The sequence below is a fragment of the Phyllostomus discolor genome, chromosome 13 (assembly GCF_004126475.2).
Source record: "Phyllostomus discolor isolate MPI-MPIP mPhyDis1 chromosome 13, mPhyDis1.pri.v3, whole genome shotgun sequence".
NCBI classification, from domain to species: domain Eukaryota; kingdom Metazoa; phylum Chordata; class Mammalia; order Chiroptera; family Phyllostomidae; genus Phyllostomus; species Phyllostomus discolor.
The window spans coordinates 49,762,966-49,784,813 of NC_040915.2; the positions used below are offsets into that span (position 1 = coordinate 49,762,966).

The window sequence follows — 21,848 nt, forward strand, 5'->3', positions numbered from 1 at the left end:
GGCTCCTGATACTGACCTGCCTTACAATGGTGTGCAAACGAGGCCCCAGGGGATTTCGTTACTACCGTGTCCCCGGGAGACGGGGGGTGGCTGCAGGTCGCAGGCACACGGGCGAAACAGTCCACCCCACGTGACGGCGACATTGCATTCACACCCAGGCACTGGGCAGAGGGACTGACGACACTTGCCAACTGGGAAATGCAGAAAACTCTTCCGAGAACCGCAGGGAAACCCTGTCCTTCCTTCCTTCCCTCTCCTGGGGCGCACAGCCCAGGCCCCTCTATCATAACAAGGCGTGACGCTACCCCCAAACTCCCGCCCCCTCCTACTCTCTAAGCCATCAGGCCCCTTTGCTGCAGCCACACGCAGGTGGAAAAGCCGCCCCGACAGCCAGGACACCCCAGAGCCCTGTGTCGTCTGCTGTACCCATCAGGGCTCGGCGGGGCTGATGCCATCGCTGCTCCCCACCGAATGAGCTCTGACACACGAACCGACTCGCCGAGCACGAGAGGAGGCCGCAGCCTGGCCCTTGAGATGCCTCCAGAGCAGTGTGAGCAGCTCCAGGCTGAAGTCTCCCCCTGGCTTCCCCCTGCACTGGGCCCTCTCCAGGCCTTCGTCTGCACTTTGGGGGCCTTTCCCGCCGCACCGCCATGCTGCCGGCACCCCCAGGCTTCCTTCTGGTCCTCAAACATGTGCATCTCATTCCCACCTCAGGGCCTTTGCACCTGCTGTACCCCCGGCCTGGACTGCTTGTTCTCTGCCTCTTTGCAGGACCGTCTCCTGTGCAGCAAGGGGGGAGGGCGAGAGATGCTTTCATTCCACTATATCTTTAGTGGCGTTCAGATCCCATTTGGAGTTTTTAAAATGAGCTATTGTGCAGACTGTCGATAGCTTTGCTATCTCGTAATGACCCAATTGTGAGACGATTTAGCAATCCTGCTAATTGCATTTGGAGATATAGCAGTAGGGTAACTAGTTGGTGATTACTCATTTTCCAAGCACCCTACACACTGCATTACAAGGAAGCTAATCTTAGAAATACTTGTTAACTTCGATGATAATTACTAAGTAATTGGCTAGAACATGCCATTGTGAATTTATCCAGAATGTGCCAGGTAATTATCTGGTCTTATGTTCCCTGTAAAATAAATCCAGAGTCCAAAAACTGTTCCAGTTGGTTGGCTATCATCCGACCGTCCACTTCTGCCAGCCAAGTGTGCGAAGGCAAGTGATTAATCAAATTACTCAAATATTTGGTTTCAAACTGAGCCTTCCGATAAGGAACCTGGATGGCCAACAAGTGGACGGTGCTAAATGGGAAACAGGGGTGCACCAGACCCCCCCCCAAGACAAATATATAATGACACAGTAATATGGAATAAATGCCACTTCTTTGGGGGCTCATCTGGCTTCTACACACAAAATATCAAAACACTTCAGAGACCAATTAGATGTCCCAAAGCTGCAGAGCCTTTATCGCGGTGCCAGGAAAAGGCTGTGCTATTTGTGAAATTTGCAGGCAGTAATGGTGCTTGGGAGGGGGCTTGGAATTTTGTACATAACAGAAAAGGGGCCGCAAACACAGCTGGCTTGTAGGATGGAGAGGCACATTTTCATAATGGCCACTTATTTTTCAAGGATGGCTGCTAACTGAACCCATCTATTTCCAATTAGCCAGCCCTAGGAAAAGGGGTAGAGAGGCTTGGGTACCCTGCTTCCACTGACAATGCTGACAAAATTGGAGGGCAGGAGGCAGGAGGTACTTAGAAAGGCCAGGTGAAGCAGGAAAGACAATGGATTTCGAATTTCTAATTTGAGGATGTAGAAAGAGGGATCTGTAGGCCAGAAGGTGGGGAACTGACCAGGGAAAAAGTCACGGGAGCAGACTAGGGGGAGCAGTGGGCCAAAGTAAAGGGCTGTTGATTGCCTGCTCATGAAGGTGATGATGCACCCTGGGGAAGAAAGGGAACTGAGGGTCTCGTGTTGGAGGGCTGTATAAATGGCCACAGACTGTCCCTTTTCTGCATCCATGTCTTTGCATCATGATTTGCAAGTCCTCCCATCCAGAGGCAGAGTCTGTTTCTCCATGCTTCGAATGGAGTTTGATCACGTGACTTGTTTTGGCCAATGGACACTAGCCAATGAAATACAAACAGAGATGTGGATGGCACTTGTCTGTTAGGGCTGGACCTCTCGCTCTACTTGGAGCACTGAGACCACGATGGGAATGAGCCGGTACCAGCCTACTGGGGAATGAAAGGCCGTGTGGAAGAGACCGAGGCTGCCAGCCCGCCAACCTGGAGGGCATCCAATACTGACCAGCCCCTAGTCTCACCTGTCAGCTGACCACAGACACATCCAAGAGCCCAGCTACTGAGCCTGGCTCAGTGCAGAACTGTCCCCAGGACAGAAAGAAACTGAGACATTGGGGTAGTTTGTTACTCAGCAAAAGCTTACCGATACACTCACCTCATCAGAACTGCTCAGCTTCTGAATACTACCTGGTTTGATTATTTGAGAGCCACTTCTGTCCTGGGAAGAGCTGAGAACCACAATTTTTATACCAATTTAAGGAGAGTTGGAAATCTCCAATCCTTTGCAAACATATGCTATTTGACACATGGGTTGCAGTCAACCCATCGTCTGCATAATCAGTGATGACAGACAATCACACACCTTCTACCAATCACCTGGGTATTATAAATGGACTCAAGGAGGCTCTGTATCATAAAGGAATGAATCAAAGACACAGCAGCTCTTCCCCGAGCCCACAGCCCCTGCTATGGCACCTGCCAACACATGAGCCTTGTGTATTCGAGATCTCATTGCTTGAGCTGAGTATGGGAAGGAGAAACCTCCTAACTGACCTTGACATGAGAGTCTACACCCAGAAGGCCACTGCTGTGGCCAGTCCTAATGCAACAAGAGAGCAGACACCAGGATTTAAGAACACACCAAAGGCCTGTTCCACAACTGTTCAACTGAAACCAAAGCTGTATTTCTCAATGCTCCAGGGCACTGTGCAAGGTTAGAGGGAGCAACTCCAAGAAAGCTCCTACCACCTGACATTTTCCTAATGTCAGCTCTCTACTGACTCCCCCAGCCCAGCCCACAGACCCTGGACATTTAACACCGCAGTGGTACAGCCCTGCGAGTGGACCCTGATGCCTTCGTGCAAGCCGGAGTAACAGTCATTGGAATCTTACCCCAGGGGTTGGCAAACCTGCATCCGTGGGCCACATCCAGCCCATTGCCTGGCTTTGCAAATAAAGTTTTATCGGCACACAGCCACGTACATCCATTTACATCATGTCTGTGGCTGCATTCACACTACAGTGGCAGAGTTAAGTAGCTGCTACAGCGATTGTTACGACCCTCAAAGCTGAAAATAGTTATGACTGGACCCCAACCAGAAAAAGTCGGCAGACCCCTGATTTAGTGTAACCCATTCCAGTTACACGTGGAAAAGGTGAGTCTCAGAGATACGGCCTCACAAACACTTGAAGCACAGGGAGAGCCAGAACCAGTTTCCGAGACTCCATGCAGTGTGCTACCAAAGAATCTGGGCACTAAGAGAATTTTTCTGGAATCACACACCTTAAAACCACAAACACTACGAACGATGGAGAGAGACAGGGATGCTCTATTGGCCAGGACGCTGAGTGAACCAGGATCCACATGTCTCAAGGGTCCTGGGAGCAGAGCTTTGGGATGCGACCCACAGCAGGGGCCCTGGTGGGACTGACCTGGTGATGATGGCCAGGTGGGGCGGGCTCATGCAGGCGCCCATGAAAAGCACCACGTTCTCGTGCCGCGTCTGCCGGTAGGCCATCACCTCTCGCTTGAAGGCCTTCAGCTGCTCCTCGTTGTCCCTCTCGATGTCAATCAGCCGGATGGCCACCTCCCCGTGCCAGCGGCCGTGGTACACCTGCCCAAAGCGGCCCTTTCCGATGAGCTCGCCCACCTCCAGCTGCTCGAAGGGGATGTCCCACTCCTGCAGGAAGATGCTGGTCTGGCTGGCCTTCCTCGGGAAGCTCCGGGCCGAGAGCAGGGACAGGTTCATCTCCTCGAAGTCGTCCTCCGACTCCTCGGCCTCGTCGTGGCCCTCTTCATTCTGCGGCGGGAGGGGGACAGAGATCACCGCTGCTCCCGCACTGCCCCGCCTCCCCAGGGGTCCCGCTGTGGGCTCCTGTGTGTGCAGGTCTGGACACGTCTCTGAGCATTTCCAGCAGTCGTGCACATGCAGCTCTGGGTGTGCCCATGTGTGTCCACAGCCACACACAGTGAAGGAGCTGAAAGGGAGGTCGAACTCATCCAACTCTTGTGCCCAGGTGGAAACTGAGGCTCAGAGAGGAAAACTGCTCAGGGGACCACCCATTCCAGTTTCCTGGGACTTCTGGGTTCGGGCACCTTGGATAACCCCCTCCGTCGGAGCAAGGAGGGTGGCTGGCCACCCTGGGAGGTACCTAGTTCCAGGGCACACAGACAGGCGGTTAGAATTACGACTCAGGGGTCTCACCACCTAATGTCTGATGCCTTCCTATGCTACCACGATGCTTTGACTTGCCTATTTATGCGCATGCGATACAGCTGATGAGCCAAAATCTGGGTACGTCAAGTGTCTGTATGTAACACGTGACAACCCTCAATGGGGAGTGCCCTTTGCTTCCCCCAGCACATTGGAACGGATGCATCAGAAGCTGGGAGAGGTTGGAGCTTCTCTGCATGGGCCAGAGGCCTGGGGTTCCTGTGAAGTGGCTGGCAGGGGGGCGGGGGCAGGGGATATGAGGGCGAGAGGCTGACTGAATGGGCTTAAGAGTCAGACCCAAGGAGCTGGAATCTGGCCGCTGTGTGACCTTGGGCAAGTTGCTTTCCTTCTCTGAGCCCTCCTTTCTTTGTCGTGAAGTGGGGGAGGGTGCAATAAAATCTGCCCTGGGGGCACTGTGAGGTTTTCAATGAGACAAAGGCCTGTTGAGTTCTTCTCGCAGACCTGAGCTCTTTATGAAACCCGTGCTGCAATACTGGAGGAATGGCAGGTTCCTGGGCCCCACCCAGGCCTACTGAATCTGAGTACCAGCAGGCCAGGGCCAGGAATCTGCATTTTTACCCCACATGCCCACGCGACTCAGGCACCCTGACGCTAGACCTCACAAGAAATGCTCAAAGTCTAGAGTTCCGCCTTCCCAGCGTGGGGTCTGGGGGGTCCCCTAACCCCGAAACTCTTGCTGGAATGTGGGAGCAGCAGGTGCCTGAGGCAGTGGGGATTCTCAGGCGCTTGGGGCCTGACCAGACATCCTGAGGGGGTGGCCCTTGGCTGGAGGCAGGTCTTCCTGACCCCAAAGCTGTGCTCAGTGGCACACTCAGGAGAAATGACAGAGAAAACATTGGCATCTCCCAGTATCACTTTTCACCGCCCGAGGGAGTTTTAGGAAAGGACATGATTTTTGCTGGCGAGCCTCACTCTTTTCCTTTCAGTTTGGGGGGCCCCCCCGGGAGAGCTCACCCAGGACACTGCACTTACCCCTCGAGTGCCGCTGGCCGTGGGGAAAGAGCCTCAGAATGTTCTCAACACCCTGCCAAGCCCGGTGTCCCCGAGGCCCCCACCTCCTCCCCTGTATTCTTGAAAGGCAGTGGGGCACAAAGCCCCCAGGGACTTATCCGGCCCTGAGCTGGTTTTTTAACCAACAATGCAAATTGCTTGCCAACTTCCGCACAACTAGCTTTTCCGTGATGCACACCATATAACGGCCCATTAGGCTTGGTGCCGGGAGGGGTCACCGCTTGGTAGTTGTCCTGGAGGCAGAACATACATCACTCAGGGGCCCCGCACCCCCCACCTGCCCCCAGCCCTCTGCGTCATCAAAGGCACCCCTTGGCTTGGCCGGGTGCTGGGAGGCCCCAGGATGGGCTGCCCCCCCGCCCCCCCGATCGCCCGTTCTCACCTCTGAGGTTGGCTCCACTTCAATTTGAAGTAATGGATTTCCTTCCAAGCTTTGAAGAAAGAAAAATAAACGTGACCCTCAGGGGCAAAGGTACGGGACCAGGTACTGAGTTTATCCTTGTAACCAGGAGCCCTAAGGTGAGAAGTCCTCGCCACCAAGCCTTAATTGCGAGTTTCCCTTCCTTGCTGGTGTCTGAAATAATCCACACCCTCGCCATAAAAAAAAAAAGCAGTGCACATGGATATTATTTTGAATTAAGTTTTTTCTGGGCTGCTTAGGGTTCACTTTTCATTACTGTTTCGGTTCCCACTAATCCAGCGGCGTCCTTATACACTGGCCTAAATGCCACGGGTGGAAGGATCCTCAGAGTCCTGCGTGACCTCTAGGAAAGAGTTAATCAGGTCTCTGAAGGTCACTCAGATGTGGGATCTTTGGGAAGGACCCTAATGTTCAGCGGTTTGTTTGCTCGCTCATTCATTTATTCATTCGATTAAAATTATGTGCCAGGAGCAGTGCTAAGCCCTTAGAAGGATGTAGAGTTGAAACTGGCCTGGCTCCTGACTTTAAGAAGTATTGCATTACTACTGAAGGAACTAAAGAGAATACGCAGATATTGTGCAAAAAAGGCTACACATGACTAGGGCCGAGAGTTCCGTGGGAATTGAACACAGGGACTGAGACGGAAATTCCCAGGAGAGAGGGCTCCTGGGTGGGTTTGGAGGTCCACCGTGTTCAGTTGGACCCTGCCGGGCACACTGTACTGAGACGTGTGGAATGAGAATGAGGAGGAGGAAGCGAGGCCATACAGGACTGGAACTGGACTGTAGAGGGTGTGGTGTGTGTGTGTGTGTGTGTGTGTGTGTTTCGCATTCACAAGCTCAGGAGCTGTAGTTGTGTTGTAAATATGGGAACAGGCTGGGTATGGCACTGGGGGCCCTGTGTGTGTGTGTGTGTCTACACTAAATATCTATATCGAAGGGATTATGAAGGCATTATGGGATGTGCTCTGTGCAGGAGCTGTCCTGTGGGTGCGAGTTTGGTGTCATTGGTGTGTCCTGAGGATAAGAGGGGAATGTTGGAGTATGTGGGATGTGATGGGATGTGGGGTGTGATGTGTTAAGGGTTTTTTCAGGGGGGTTTAGAATAGGGGATATATGTATGTTTATGGGGTAGGCTACAACTTCGGGGAGAAAAGAATCAATGGATTCCATGCCCCCTTCCTATTTCCCCAACTTAGCCGATCCCCCCTACCTCCTCATTTGGGGGGCCTCCCCTATCCTGACCCTCAGACCCCAAGGAAGCTGCTGGCCCGACTAACAGAGTCATTCCGCTTGCTGGAAGGGTGAAAGGGGGCCCAAAAGACCGTAAGACCTAGAAGGGTCGGTCAGAGTGGCATTTGCCATCACATTAACCAGTTATTTATAGTTCAGGCTGGGAAGGCAGAGTGAAGCCGCACGTGACAGCTGATGCGCCGGGAACTTGACACCCCGGGGGAGGCTGGGATGGAACAATGCAGCTGGAGTCCCTCCTCGCACCCTGGGAATCGGGGCCTCTTTGCTGACATCAGGGCGTGATTACAGCAGCCGGGGCTATTCAATTATTTCCCCTCTGCGCGGAGTTAGTTCCCATCACTCCTCGCACATCAAAGCGGATCGCAGGCAGTTATTAACTCTGTTTTCTCGCTGGCACTCCCTGACTGTCAGTTAATAACCTGGGGTTCGTCTTGCACGGAGCCGTGGAATTGGTTTGTGCGCAGCGGAGAAACGACCCGGAGCTGCACGTCCGCACAGTGTCCCCTGGCTCAGGGCCGCTCCCTGGAGCCCAGGGATGGACGCTTTTGGGTCTTTAACAAAGTCCGTAACGGGGGTCGGAGAGGATGGGGTGGCTGGCAGAGTCAGAAGCAGCAGCAAGGAGGCAAAAACCAGCCAAACAGAAGCTCAGTCCCTAGCAAGCCCCGGACTTTGGTCAGGACCAAAGAAGTTAAGGAAGGTGACTTCACTCTGGCCGCACAAGCCATAGAGCACCTGGAAGGAGGGTCTGTAACCTCAGGGTGCAAAGGATGCCACACACGCAGTGAAACATGGGAGGCGTGAGAGCTGGCAACCAGGCAGTGGTTAGGGGAATGATTCCGCCGTGATGTAACACAGGGCCTGGCAGGAGTGGGGCTTGCTGGACTGAGAGTGGTCGGTAGGGTATGTGAATGTCCCGCACGAGATGGACAGAGATTTGAACATGTCACCTGAAACGTCATATGGTATGCTTGAGTGTGATACTGTTATGTTACAGAATGACATGCTTATGATTTTGTAATATAAGATTTTGTCATTAACAGCGGCGTTATTTGTGCTGGGCCCTGTGCTTTACAGCCATTAAAAACAATGTCTACGAAGAGTCTGAAATAATATGAAAATCGTGATGTTATCGCACGGACAGGAGAAAAAGTAGGGTAGAAAGTGTATATATTATGGGTTGCAAGTATGTAAACTATGAATAGAAAGAGCTCACATCTAACAGTGGTAGGATTATACGTGACCCCTTTTCTCTTCTTGTTTTTACAGAACAGTCCAAATTTTCCAAAATCAGCTTAAGTTATTTTACAATGGTGTAAACCGGAGGTCGGCAAACTTGTTCTCTCAAGGGCCGGACAGGAAACATTCTAGGCTTTCTGGGACACACAGGCCCTGTCACCACCACTCGACTCCGCTGCTGGAGCCTGAGAGCCTCCGGGGACAGTGTGCTGTAAACAAATAAGCGTGGTGTGTTCCAATAAAACTTTATCTATAAAAGCATGCGGCCAGTTGGATCGGTCCCACAGGCTGTAATCTGCTGGTCCCTGGCGTAAACCTAAATTATACTTTGTAAAAGGGGGGGGGGGGACAGTAACATAGAATAACTACGCTTCTATCAAGCCCTAGTTACGGCCTGCAAGTTGTCTCACTGATCACATAGGGTCTGGAGGCCCTAAAAAAGTGGCCCGGCCCCTGGAAATCACACGCGACAGGCAGGGCCAGGGACACAAGGCGGAGCTGCCTCTCTCGGCTGGGGCTGTCACACCCTCCTGCTCTTTGCCTGACTCACTCCCACGTCTCTCTGTCCCCCTCCACCCTCTGCCCCTGCCACCCCCCGACCACACCGGTTCCAGGAAGGAGGAGAAGAAGAAACAGGGGTGCTGAGCGGACCAAAGGGCCAGGGCGGAGGCGGGTAACCTCTGTCTCACTTACATTGGATTCGAGGTCACTGGGTGCAGGATGACCTGGGGCGCCCGGGGCGGCGTCTCCAGCACGGGCACCACATCTGGCGGTCAGAGATGAGAGTCAGAACCCAGACGCGGAGTCCACAGCCACCCACAGCCTGACCCCTGGGAGGTGACTGCAGCCAGTGACTTCTCACCAGATCATAGGTCCCTGGGGCTGGCCAGTCCCCGCCCTTCCTTGGCTGCTTGGAATTTACCTGCTCAGATGCACCAGCAGTCTAAATGACATCTTGAGCAAATCCCCTATTGTTACTGAGGGGGCTGCCCAAGCTCCTGAGCCCCTGGTCATCTCCGAACCCTCCTCGCTCTTGATTCCCTTTGGAACGATGAGGCCACCTGGTTTCATATCTCCCAGTGCCCAACCCAAGTCCCTCTGACCATCAATCCCTGCCATGTGGCCCTGGGCTGCTCCTACCCTTGTCTATCTTTCCACTGCAGACCCCCTCTCGGACCACCTCCCTGGGGCCGTCGTGCCCTTGGGACCCCCTACACTCCGTGTCCATCTCCCCATCCAGCCATTATCCTGGGGTCTGGTCACTCCACCACCGCCCTCTCTGAGCTCGTCCGCCCCAACGTTCACCTCCGTCCATCCCACTCAGAAGGGCTGGGCTCACAGGGCACTCGCCTGGGAAGATGAACTGCTGCTTGTATTTGTAGTAGTGGGGCGCTAGCAAAAGAAAGAAAACACCAAGTGAGTGTCACCCTGGAAATGCCCCTTTGGGTCCCCACACGGCCAGGTTCTCTGCCCCACTCGAGGGTTTCCAGACTTCTGCAGACACCCCGAATTCTGAGGGACAGGGAACACGTGTGAAAACACCAGAGCTCTGAACCCCCAAGCAAACCCTCTCGTTCGATGCTCCCTGAACACAGAGCACCCCAACTCGGAGCGTCATCCTGAGCAAAACCCCGCTTTTGGCAGGCGCCTAAGAACGTGCCCAGAGGGAAGGCCGTAGAACCATAATCTGAAGTCCTCATTTTTCCTGTTGGCACAGTGATGACAGTGGCTTAAAAAAAAAAAAACAAAAAAGAGTTTCCTGTGTTTTCCCAGTTCTCTGCAGTGAACGTTGTATTAGTTTTCTTGTTGCTGTTGACACAAATCACCACGAACTCGGCGGCCTAAAGCAGCAGGAATTTATCGTCTCACAGTTCTGGAGGTCAGAAGGCTGAGATACGTCCCGGGGGGCTGAAATCACGGGGCGGCAGGGCTGGCTAGCCTCCGCGGGACGCTGGAGCTGCCTGCACTTCTCGGCCCATCGCCCGCCACGCCCGTCTCCGCTTCCGCCCGACGCTGCCTCCCACTGTCCTCGGCCTTCCTGCTTCCCTCATCCAAGGATCCTCGTGATTACACTTACAGTCCCCCCACCCCGCCCAAATAATCCAGAATCCGGGATAACCTTTCCACCTCAAGATCCTTAACACAGAAACAGCTGCGAAGCTCCTCTCACCATGGAAAGTAACATATTCCCAGATCTCAGAATCAGAATGTGCTCTTCTCTGGGGGACCACTGTTCTGCCCACCGCAAGTATGAGTGACTCTCCACATTTAGGGAAAAGAAATTTCCTCAACGTCACTGCTGGTTCTCCTGCAATCCATTTGACTTCCAGTCCACCCCTTCAGAGGCCAGTTCTTCCAGACAATCCCCAGGTTTCTGATGTTACCACTTATGCCGGGGGGGGGGGGGCGGGGGGCCTGGTGGGGGGGGGGGGGCAGGGTGGCGAAGGGGTGAAGGGGTGTCAGGGGCAATGGACAGGTCATACAGAGTTTTATGTCCCCAAGTAAAAGCAGTGGGCAAGGATGGGCTCAGATGTGAGTCTCACTCAGTCGGTGAAGATGCATCCAGAAGCAATGGCACTCATTCAGGGCCCAGTCACAGCCGGGAGCTGGCTCACCGAGGATGAGCACAGAGGTCCCGGGCCTGGGGTCTGGGGGCTGACCCTGCAGGGCGGAATCCTTGCTCTTCTGCTGGCTGTCTGTGAGAGCCTGGGCGACCCTCTCACACGCGGATGGGGGCACAATGAGTCTCCCCCATAGAGCCACACTCATCCTTACATGAGGTAAGAGTGCACAGTAGGTGTGGAGGAAGTATTGGCTGCTGTCAATAAGCCAGAATCTCTTTAAGTGGTTTTAACTAACAGACGAGAAGGGTCTTTAATTAAGAGACCCTTAAGCATGGGCTGGCCCCGAGGGTGGAATTGAGTTACAAACCTCCCCCGAGGGCGGAGAGCAGATCCTGGCATCTCCGATCCCAAGCACCCGGTCTGGTGCCTTGTTCCCCAGAGCGTGCAAGTCATGTTATTGAACTAATTCACTTTCCTATGTAACGCAGCAATTCCCCAAATTCCAAAGAGCTGGAATCCAAGTGGATGTATTTCTGATTCCGGAAAACAAGGTGCCCAGGAAGGGAAGCAACTCATTCAAGGGCACGGAGCAAAGCTGTGGAAACTGAAAACAGAGAAAACTGACTTCCGGGATTTCCGGGACCTTCTATTAGGTAACCTAGTGGGGTTTTGTTGTTGTTTTATTGTTGTTTTTAATTGCACGCAGGCACTTTGTTGTCAACAAGGGGCTAAAATTTAAAAAAGAAAACTACCCGAGGTCCTCCATAGGCTTAGCTGATCTCTTGCCTCCCCCGCTGAACCGGGGGATTCGGTGTCTGCAAAAAGGTTAGCTGGCAGTTGCAGTGCTTTAAGGAGGAAGGCTGGGCAACGGGAGCAGGCGCTGCTCTGAGAAGGGACAGCTGTCAGGCAACGGGACACCCCGCACATGCCTGCACGCACAGAGTCAGCCCTGGGCACCCGAGAACAGCTGTGCCTGGCAGGGAGGGAGTGGCCAGAGAGGAGGAAAGGCCTCGGCGGTGGGCCCTGCTCTTGCTGATAAGGGACACCAGCCAGAAGTGGCTCCCAGGGGCAGCTGATAAACCCCAGTGGCGCCTGGGTCTCTGGCATCAAGAGGACATGCGGACTCAGAGGCCGCAGGTGACCAGACGTCAGAGACCGGGAGGCCGCTCTGAGGGCGCTTCCACTCTGGAGTCCCCAGCACTCCCCCACCCAAGGTCTTCCCAGAGAGCAGCCTGAGTGGTCTCCTGAAAGGGAGGATCTAGAAGGAAGAAGGCTCAAACCATCCCCTGCCTCAACCACGCAATGGCCTTTCACTGTGCCTTCAGCAAAATCGAAATTCCCACCACACCCTACAAGGCCCGCCAAGCCTCACCCCTGCAGCTCTCTTGTCTTACTTGGGGCCTTTCCCCCTCGTTGGTGGCACTCGAGCCACTGGGACACTTTTTCGGCTCTTCCCTGTGACAGGGCCTTCACACGTGCTCTGCTCCCCTCGCTCTGCCCAGACAACTGTCCCCCATCCGCAGAACTCAGCTGCCTCCGACGCTTCTGCTTAAACTTGTTTCCTTCTTGAATTGGCTCGCAGCGCTCACTGCTCCCCCCTTGCATTTTTGCGTGTCTGTTTGCTTGGTTAGCACCTGTGTCTGCCACGAAGCTACGAACTCCACAAGAACAGAGAGCGTGACGGGCAGGATGATTCCCCACCCCCACGTCCTAACGCTTGGGAACTGCGACTCCGATACTGCACACGGCGAAAGGGACCTGGCAGACGCAGCTAAGTGGAGGACCTCGAGATGCTGGGTTCTCTGGGTGTGTCCTAAATGCAGTCCCAGGGTCCTCGGGAGAGGGAGGCGGGAGGACGAGAGTCAGAAAAGGAGATGTGACAGTGGAAGATGTGACAGAGGCCGGAGCGATGGGAGGCCACCAGCCAAGGAAAGTTGGCAGCCACCAGAAGCTGCCAGGCAAGGAAACGGAGTCTTGCCCTAGACCCTCCAGAGGACACCAGCCTTGCCGACACTGTGACTTCCAGCCCCGTGAGATAAAGTTTGGACGTGTGACCTCTCTAACTGTAAGATAACAGATCTGTGCCGTTTTAGACCACGAGGCTGCTGTCACAGCGGCAGTAGGGAACCCACACAGGGCCTGTGTGCCTTGCGCACCACTCCGTACACAGCACCTCGTGCAGCACCCGCTACGCAGTAGATGCACAATAACTGTGTAAGGAAATAAATGGATGAATGAGGTCAGGAGGCCAGGAGACAACTTCAGGAGGAAGAAGTGGCAGCCCCAGGCAGTGAATGAACTCACGTGGGAACCTGTGACTTAGAAGAATCCTCAGGGTCCTGTCACCCACCTTTCAGGGGTGAGAGAGCTGAAGTCAGAGGCCACATGACAGGGACAGGACAGAGGGTTGAACCCAGAGCTCCAGCTCGGTGCCCCCTAACGTCTGGGGTGAGACCCGGATAGCAGCCGTGCGCGGGCGTGTGGGCCCTGAGCTCCCGGGCACGGGCTCCTCCTGCCAGTTTCAGCGGCTTGAGCCCCTGAGACAACTGCCGGCCCCCGAGCAGAAGGCTCGCCGGTGCCGTAGACTTGGGTGCAGACCCTGGCTCGCTGCTCACCAACAGACAGAGTCTCTTCACTTCTCAGAGCCTCAGTTTTCTCATCTGGTAAATGGAGCTGATTATGCCTACCTCGTGGATGCTCTAAAGACCAAGTAAGGCGGCAATTGGCCTGCATATAAGACTCAATCCCCACGCCTTCAACCCTGACTTCAAGCATGGCCAGGCCCCGGAACGACGCTGGCACGAACCCCAACAACCCCTCGACCACCCCCCATGCACAGAGGTACCTGGCAGGCTGAAGTTCTTCTGCTGCCTCGTGCACTGCGGGGACGGGTGGAGGGGAGAAGGCGGTGTGGCGCTGGGAGGGAGGGGCGGCGCTGGCGAGGAGGGTGTGGAGGATGTCGTGGACGAGGGATTGCTGCTTGAGTCTGGCTGGTAGGGGACAGGGATGTGGTCCTGCATGAAAAAAAAAAAAAAAAAAACAGAGCAGGGGACACAGCAGTGAGAGGGAGCAGAGCAGAAAGAGACCGAGCCCCAGCATCCTCGGTCCCCGGATCCTGCCGAAGTTCCGCCACCTCCGTCCTCCCCACCAGGTGCCTTCAGCTCCAGAAGGGACAGTTTCTGGAGTCAAATTCCTGCCCGCTGCCTGGACCCAGAGTGCAAGGTTACCACATAATGCAAGCCACGTAGGTGACAGCCACGCTCCCTGTGCCTCTTTGATTTTGGAGAGTGCCACGCCAAGATGCCCAGCGTGCTCTTCCTCCCATCCTGACACCTCTCCTCCGAGTGTTTATTAAAGAATCAGCAGCCTGGCAGCTCAAGAGCGAGCGTGAGAGAAGCAGCCCTCAGCGTCCTCGCTCGCGTCGCAGCTGGAACCGGCACCGTCTCCCCAGCCCGGAACCTGCTCTAGAGCAGAGACGAAGGAAGAGTCCACGTGTGGTCCCTCGGAAGGGCCCCAGTGGGGTGAGGTCAGGAGCTGTGTGGAGGCTCAATAGCGTTCCCCCAAAGAGACTGGGCACCTGGAACCATAGGGTGTGACCTTATTATTATTATTTTTGAAAGTTTTCTGCAGATGCCATGAATGTAAGGATCTCGAGATGAGGTCACCTTAGGGCAGGGTGTGTCCTAAATCCAGTGTCAAGGGTCCTTATAAGAATTGAAAAAGGAGAGACACACACGGAGGGAAAGGCCACGTGAACAGGGAGGTGGAGGTGGGGCCGATGCTTCTACAAGCCGAGGACGGATGGAGCCACCAGCAGCGAGGGGAGAGGCGCGGAATGGGTTCTCCCTCAGGGTCCCCAGAAGGACCCGGGCCTGCCAACACCCAGATGTCAGGCTTCTGGCCTTCAGAACCGGGGGGAATGAATGTCTGTTGTTTCGGCTCCCCAGTCTGTGCTCATTTGTCACTGCGGCTCCAGGGAACGAACATAAGCGGGATGTGGAGCAGCCGTGTGCCAGGCACAATGCGGTCCTTCAATACATGCGTGCTAGACGAGAGGAAAGAGAAAGAAAGAAAGGAAAGGAGGAGAGCTGGAGGGGTGGGGAGAAGGAGAGAGGGAGGGAGGAAGAAGGCCCAGCTCCTCCTGCTAGACTGTGTCTTACTCTCTTGGAATCTGCAGTAATTAGCACAGAAACAAACACTAAGAGGCAGCTAATAAATGTCACATGAATGAATGAATGAATGAATGAATGAATAAGAAAGGAGAGGAAAGACAGGAGAAGGGAAGGGGAGAAGGAGGAACCGTCTTTACGGAGAAAGGAGTTATCTCCGCCTCCCAGAGGGCAGGGATGGCGCCATCCTCCCTGAGCGGCTCAGCGCTGACGTGAGCACACAGAACCGTCGGGAGACGGAGCCGCAGGCGGTGCCCACTCTCCCCGGCAGGATCTCTGCGCCAGGAGGGAAAACTCCTTCTTCAGGTCGGACCCAGACCCGCGTCCCAGAGGGACTGGTGCTGGAGGTTGTGCCCCTCGGAGGGCCACTCAGACCACCACACCCTGCGGGGGGGTGATGGCATAGGTCCCCCCTCAGAGCGCAGCTAAGACGTGGGCACACCCTTCAGGGAGGATCCAGTCCGAGCCCTTCATCCTGTCGATGGGGCCACCGAGGCTCCAAGAGCGGGAGTGACTTGTTGGGGTCATACGGGGAGTCGGTGGCCCAGGTCCCAACCTTTAGCCCAGAAACAGAATGGCAAGGTTGTGCCACCGAACGAGGAACTCACGTCTGACTCTCGGACTCACTCAGAAACACGGTCGTCTCCCCCATCTGCCCTTCACCCACGTGTGCGACAATTTAGACACAGTGCTGCCACTAACGGCCTCTCCCGGGGGCTCTCCCTCAGGAAACGGTCCCCACCCTCCAACCCCACCGGCTCTGGTGAATGGACAGTCCTATACAGTCATACTGGTGTTGTGACCGCGACAGCCCACTCCTAACACAGGACCACAGGTCGGGACACAATGGCAGCTGGCCTCTGACCTCCGACCTGGAACAAAAATAGGAGCTGGGCCAATAAGAAGAACAGCGGAAAGCATTTAGGAACAAAGGCGAAGAGAACAGAGGAGCCCCAACGGGCCAGAAACCAAACAAGCTGAGGCCGTGAGGACCAGGAACAGAATGGCGGCAGAAGCAACGACAAGAGAAAAGAGGAGAACAGAGGCTGAGGAAGCCGGTCATCCATGAAGACCAGAGCAGACCCCGGCAACGGTCGCCAAGTCTCAGGCCTGATGAGGACCAGAGTGATGACTCGCGGTCCGGCTGCAGGCCTAAGGGGCTGGCCTGCCGCAAGACTGTCCTCTGTGTCTGGTTTCACGAGGCCCAGCTCCTGACACGGGATTTCCCTTTCTCTTCTTGCTCCACGGCCCCTGACAACAGAAAACACGTTTTGCTGAGCTAGCCTAGGTGGGCCTCTGTGCTTACAACCAGCCGAAAAGAGCAAGCCAGCACGCAGCCGGCTTCACATAGCTCGCTGCAGCAGGAAGATCCTCAGCCTCGGGCGCCACTGCAGATGGAGTTTTGATGCCTGATGTGGAAGCACAAGTGCTGTAGCCTGGTCTCCCAAGGAGCTGGCAGATGCTGCTGCTGCTGCTTTTCCCTCCTCTGCCAGCTCCCCTCCTCCTCCATCTCCTTCTTCTGCATCTCCTTCATCCTCCTCCATCCTCCATCTCCTCCATGTCCTCCTCCCCCTCCTCCTCCATCCCCTCCATCTCCTCCCCCTCCATCATCTCCTCCAGCGTCCTCCTCCTCTCCCTTCTCCTTTATTCCCTTTCCTCCTCCTTCCTCCTCCTTCCCCTTCTTTCTTCCTCCTATTATGTGTCCTTCTGCTCTACTTCACCTCCACCTCCCTCTTCCCCTTTCTCTTCCTCCTCTTCTTCTTCTTCCTCCATCCTTTCTTCTCCCTAATCCTCCTCCTGTTCCTCTCCCTCATCCTCTGTCATCTTCATCATCAAGCTGCTGCCATGCCCTGAGTATCCAGCGTTGGACTGACTTCTTTACACACACGGCTGTATCCAACCCTTTCTACAACCCTGATAATAGTATCTCCTATGATATTTCTCATTTTAAAAAGAGGAAAAACCGAGGCAGGGCGATCTTGCTCTGATCACAGAATAAGTGAAGGAACAGAGTTTCAAGCCTTTGACCCCACAATGCACACTGTAACCATTATGCTGGGTGGAAAAGCTAGACTTCTGTGAACCCGGACTGACTGAGCTGGACAGGAGAGGAAACAGACAGCAGTGAAAAGGAAATCTTCAGGCCAAATTGGCACGGAAATCTATTGCACTAACCACATCACTGCCTGACAGAAAGAATCTGTGTGAGGCCAGTGAGAAGGGAAAGAAAGGGAAAACAACCCAGCCCTATGACAGATGCTGTCCACCTTCATGTCAAAGCCACTTTCCAAACAGAGGCTAATTTATTTCTCTTATCAAATTCTCCAGCTGGCAGACAAGCAGAACAATGTCATGGTCATTGATCTATCTGACCCGTGTTCCTGTCCCATCTGACACCAAGAGGCTCCTTGTGCCTGTAAAGCTAGGGAGTGAGGCTTTGAGATGGCTCTGAGCTCCTCATCCCCAAGACGTCAAGAAAGAAAGGACGGGTTATAGTCATGCACGACTACTTCCAAGGAGTCTTGCCATGCAAGCCCCCTCATCCCTTCTGGAGATGGGGGTCCCCTCTCCTAGATACCTACATCTTTTGCAAATAACAAAGGAAAAATGGACCCTGCCTGAAATTTAGATTGGAAGCCCCAAGATTTAAGCTGACAATAACAGATAGAATTTCCCGGGTGCTTACCATGTGCCAAGAAACTGCACTATGTTCTTTTCATGTTGATTACTTCATTCATCCCCACAACAGCTCTCTGCAGTTGGTGCTTTTATTATCCACCACAGGCATTTTACAACATGGCACAAATTCCTTGGACTCTTCCCATCAACAGGATGGGATCCACGTCTCTGCCCCTTGAATCTGAGTGAGCTGTGACTGCTTCCATCAGTAGGGTGCAGCAGAACTGTTGCCGCCAGCCTTGGCGCGTGCAAGCCAAGACAACCAATGCACGGAAGTACGCTGCCAGGTTATAAAAGCCTTTGCAGCTTCCACCTTGCTTGCTGAAACAGTCACTCTGCAAACCCCAAGCTGCCATGTAAGAAGCCCAACTATGCTGAGGCAGCCATATTGTGAGGAAGTCCAAGCCACAAGGCAGCAAGTCCACACGTAGGAGCTCCTGCTGAGTTACTACAAAGCCCAGGCTGTGACTCATCCCAGCCCAGGCGCCAGACCAGGGAGTGAAGGAGCCTCTAGATCAGGGACCGGCACACTCTTCCCTGAGATGACCAGACAGGGCATATATTAGGCTTTGTGAGCCATGTGGTCTCTGTTGGAACTACTCAATTCTGCCTTTGCAGCACGAAAACCACCACAGACGATAAAAGCGTGGCTTGTTCCAGTACAACTTGATTCACAAAAACGGGTCAGGTAGTAAACTGGATTTGGCCTGTAAGCCATAGTGGCCAATCCCTGTTCTAGATAATTCCAGCTCCCTACTGTGAGTTTTGCCATGTTGAGTCCTTGGACATGATGAAGCAGAGGCAAACAGTCTCCACTGTACTACTTCTTAATCCCTGCCCCACAGGCTCCCTGAGAATAATCAGAGGGTTGTGGTCGTACACCACTACGTTTGAGGTGGTCTGTCTGCGCAGCAGTGTGTAACTGGAACACACCCATTTTACATGCAGTAAACTGAGGCTCTGGGGGATTCAGTTACGTGCCCAGAGTCTCACAGCTGGGAAGTGGGGGACGCCAAGGCTGGCTGCTAGGTCTGCCTGATTTGAGAGGCCAAGCTCTGCACTGCTAAGGGGAGGCCTCAGGACCCAGACTGTGAGTGACTGAGATCCAGGAGCAGAAACAGCAGGTGGCAGCATGAGGGCGAGAGAACCTGTGGGCTTCGGTGGGGAGGCCCGGAGGGGAGGTCAGAGATGGAGGAGGGACCAAACTGTGCGCTGCCCGGCAGGCTGTGGGAAGGAGCTTGACTTGCTTTCCAAATGCACTAGAAAGCCCCTGGATGGTTTTTAAGCAGAGGTGGCATGATTTAAATGACATTCACTCAGAATCATTCTGGCTGGTGTGTGGAGAACAGACTGGGGAGGGGGCCATGACCTCTCCTGCCTTATGCAGAGAAGTGAGGCTGTGCCTCACCAGTGAGAAGTCACCATGCTCAGCTGGGTCCCGAACACAGGTTGGTGACCTGCCATGCACCTGGGCTGACTCACGCTTTATTCATCTTCCATACCATGTGTGAAGGCATTATGGGGCGTGAGAAGTCACCTGTTGGCATGTACAACTTCTATCTCCTACTGCGGGGCTGGAAGCATCCCTGGGGTAGCTTTGGTGCAGTCGGACCAACAGCCCGAACAAAGGATGTGGAAATCACACTGGAAGTGTCCAGGCCACATCCAGGCAACAGACCAAACTGTGCGCTGCCTGGCAGGCTGCGGGAAGGAGCTTGATTTGCTTCACCAACCTGTGTTCAGGACCCAGGTGAGCATCATGACTCCTCACTGGCAAGGCACAGCCTCACTTCTCTGTATAAGGCTGGTAAGAAGCAGCATGGAGAGGCCCACGTCTGGGAATCAGCTGGACGTCAAACAAAGTGACTACGGCTCACAGCTCAGAGGCCCCACACATGCCTGTCTACCCCGTCTCCAGCAGGAGCTCAGAAATAGATCCCCGTCCCTCCGTGGTTTGATTCAACAGATGTGCCAGAAAGCCCAGAACCATCTGCAAAGCTAATCCTGGCAGATGGCAAAACATCTCAGAGCAAAGAGTGCAGGGTCTGCACCACGAAGTAACTTGTCTCAGGCTCTCCTGCTATCCCCTCTCAACACGCTCATTCATCCTCATTTCCGTGCGCCCGCTCCGAACTAAATTAGACAGGTCCCTGGCACACGCGACTACCTTGATGGCTGCATGCCTTCCAAGCTTGACTCAACACCAGCCACACAGAATGAGGGGAGCCCCGGTGGGCTGGGAGGGGAAGGCCATGCTCCCAGAGCAGTGCACCGAGTCCCGCTCCAGAACCTCCCTCCCTCCCTCCTGCGGCGACAGCCCTCGAGTGGCCGACCCAGCAGAGCCCGGCCTCACCTTGTTGATTTTGTTGGTTTTGGGGAGCGTCTGACTGATGTGCAGGTCCGAGTACCGGGGCGGCTTTCGCAGGGGGTTGTTGATGTCACACGGGACCGACTCCGTCCGGACTAACCTTGCTGGGTCCGTAGGGGCAAAAACAGCAATTTGGGAGTTTAAGTATCACTTGGGTTTTAGACGGTTGTTCCAGAACAACAGGGTTCGGATCCCACCTCGAAGGCCCACCCCCACCGGAAGGCCGGAAGGAATTCACTAAAAATGACAGTCGTCCTGTCACAGGAGTGACACTGGGAGTTCTCTAGGGTGGTTTTTGGTTTTTTGTACTGTCAGTATACGACCTGGCTGTGACAAATTTAATAATAAAACTGAAGCTATCCATTTGTTTGTTTTCAATACCATAACTGTTCCACATAGGTGCTCACTTCAGAGCGGAACCTCCTCTGAAATGCAAGCATTCCTGGCTTCTCCGGTCTGTAACCCAGGAACAGGCTCACCATGGCTGCCTGTCCCTGCCCCGTCTAACCTTCCTGGTAGGATCATTTTTCATCACTTGTGGGATTTCTCAGGTTTGAGCTGCCTGTCACACATCAAAACACATTTGTCCTAATCAAGGCCACCGTGGGTCCCTGAAGCAAAGGCTCTGCATTCCTGGCCACCCTCTCTGCATCACCCTAATGCCACACAACGATCTGGGCACACAGCTACTGCTAAATAAACACCTACCAATCCAAGCCACATCATCCAAGCCCCCTCCCTATTTCCCCTCTGTTATTTCTACCACCTACAGGAGCCATGGGGAGGGACAAAAATGAGAAGCTCGAATTCAAGTTCGATGGCTGGTAGCGTTTCTCATCAGCTTCTGTTTTGTGTGTGTATGTGTGTGTATGTGTGTTTTTGCAGGGGTGGGTGAGAGCGTTAGCGGAAAAGTTGAAGCTTTGGACTGACCCAGGGATTTAATTTCCCTGCTTAGCCAGAGCTGCCATCACCATAGAAACAGACCATGTTTCCAACTTCCTGCTAACCGTGGGGTGGGGGCAGCCGACATCTGGTCGACTTCTGGAAAGTTCCGTTTGCTGCGCACACACAGAGGGCGCATGGCTGCCAAGGTGGGTGGGAGGGCGCCCTGCGTCAGATGTCAGCCTCTGACAGTGGGTCGCCCCCCCAGCCGGCTGGTCCGGTCTCCACGGAGGAGGCGAGCGCCAGCGGCACCCACGACGGACAGGAACTTGGAGGGAGGCCATTTCCCCGACAAAGCTGACCCTAGATAGCAGGTCAAGAACAGGAGCATTCGGGTGGGAAACAGCCCCGATGAGTGTGTGCCTGCCGTTGTTCAAGGAAGAGACGGTCCTTAAGTGGGGACGTGAGGTGAGGCAGAGCAGGAGGGGAGAGATGGTTTTCCCTTCACTTGCAATTCCTCTCCTCGGGGCGCTAAGCAAAGCAAAGATCATCAAAAACCTACGGCCCGTTGGCTTCGGGACACACCTCAGCACTTTCGGCGGCTGCCTGCCTCCTTCCTTAGCTCTCCCTCGGGTTCATTCTAGAGCAGGGCAATTCCCCAGGGCCGGGGTGGGGGGCGCTGGGATGGGGGTGGGGGGAGAGGAGGAGGAGGAGCT

The 21,848-nt window shown here is 54.5% G+C and overlaps 1 protein-coding gene across 3 annotated transcripts in view; it reads right to left on the reverse strand.

The window, feature by feature from the left end:
* KSR2 (kinase suppressor of ras 2) overlaps nucleotides 1-21,848 on the reverse strand; it is a 266,519-nt gene that overhangs the window by 35,920 nt on the left and 208,751 nt on the right. For 2 of the 3 annotated variants that reach the window (XM_036013737.1, XM_036013738.1), the window contains exons 9-14: nucleotides 20,236-20,360; nucleotides 13,880-14,048; nucleotides 9,821-9,862; nucleotides 9,164-9,236; nucleotides 5,943-5,991; nucleotides 3,747-4,114 (exon numbers count right to left, since the gene is read on the reverse strand). In XM_036013737.1, coding sequence (XP_035869630.1) covers nucleotides 3,747-4,114; nucleotides 5,943-5,991; nucleotides 9,164-9,236; nucleotides 9,821-9,862; nucleotides 13,880-14,048; nucleotides 20,236-20,360 — 826 coding nt within the window. The remainder of the gene's footprint in view (nucleotides 1-3,746; nucleotides 4,115-5,942; nucleotides 5,992-9,163; nucleotides 9,237-9,820; nucleotides 9,863-13,879; nucleotides 14,049-20,235; nucleotides 20,361-21,848) is intronic. The other variant, XM_036013739.1, reaches the window with a different exon arrangement.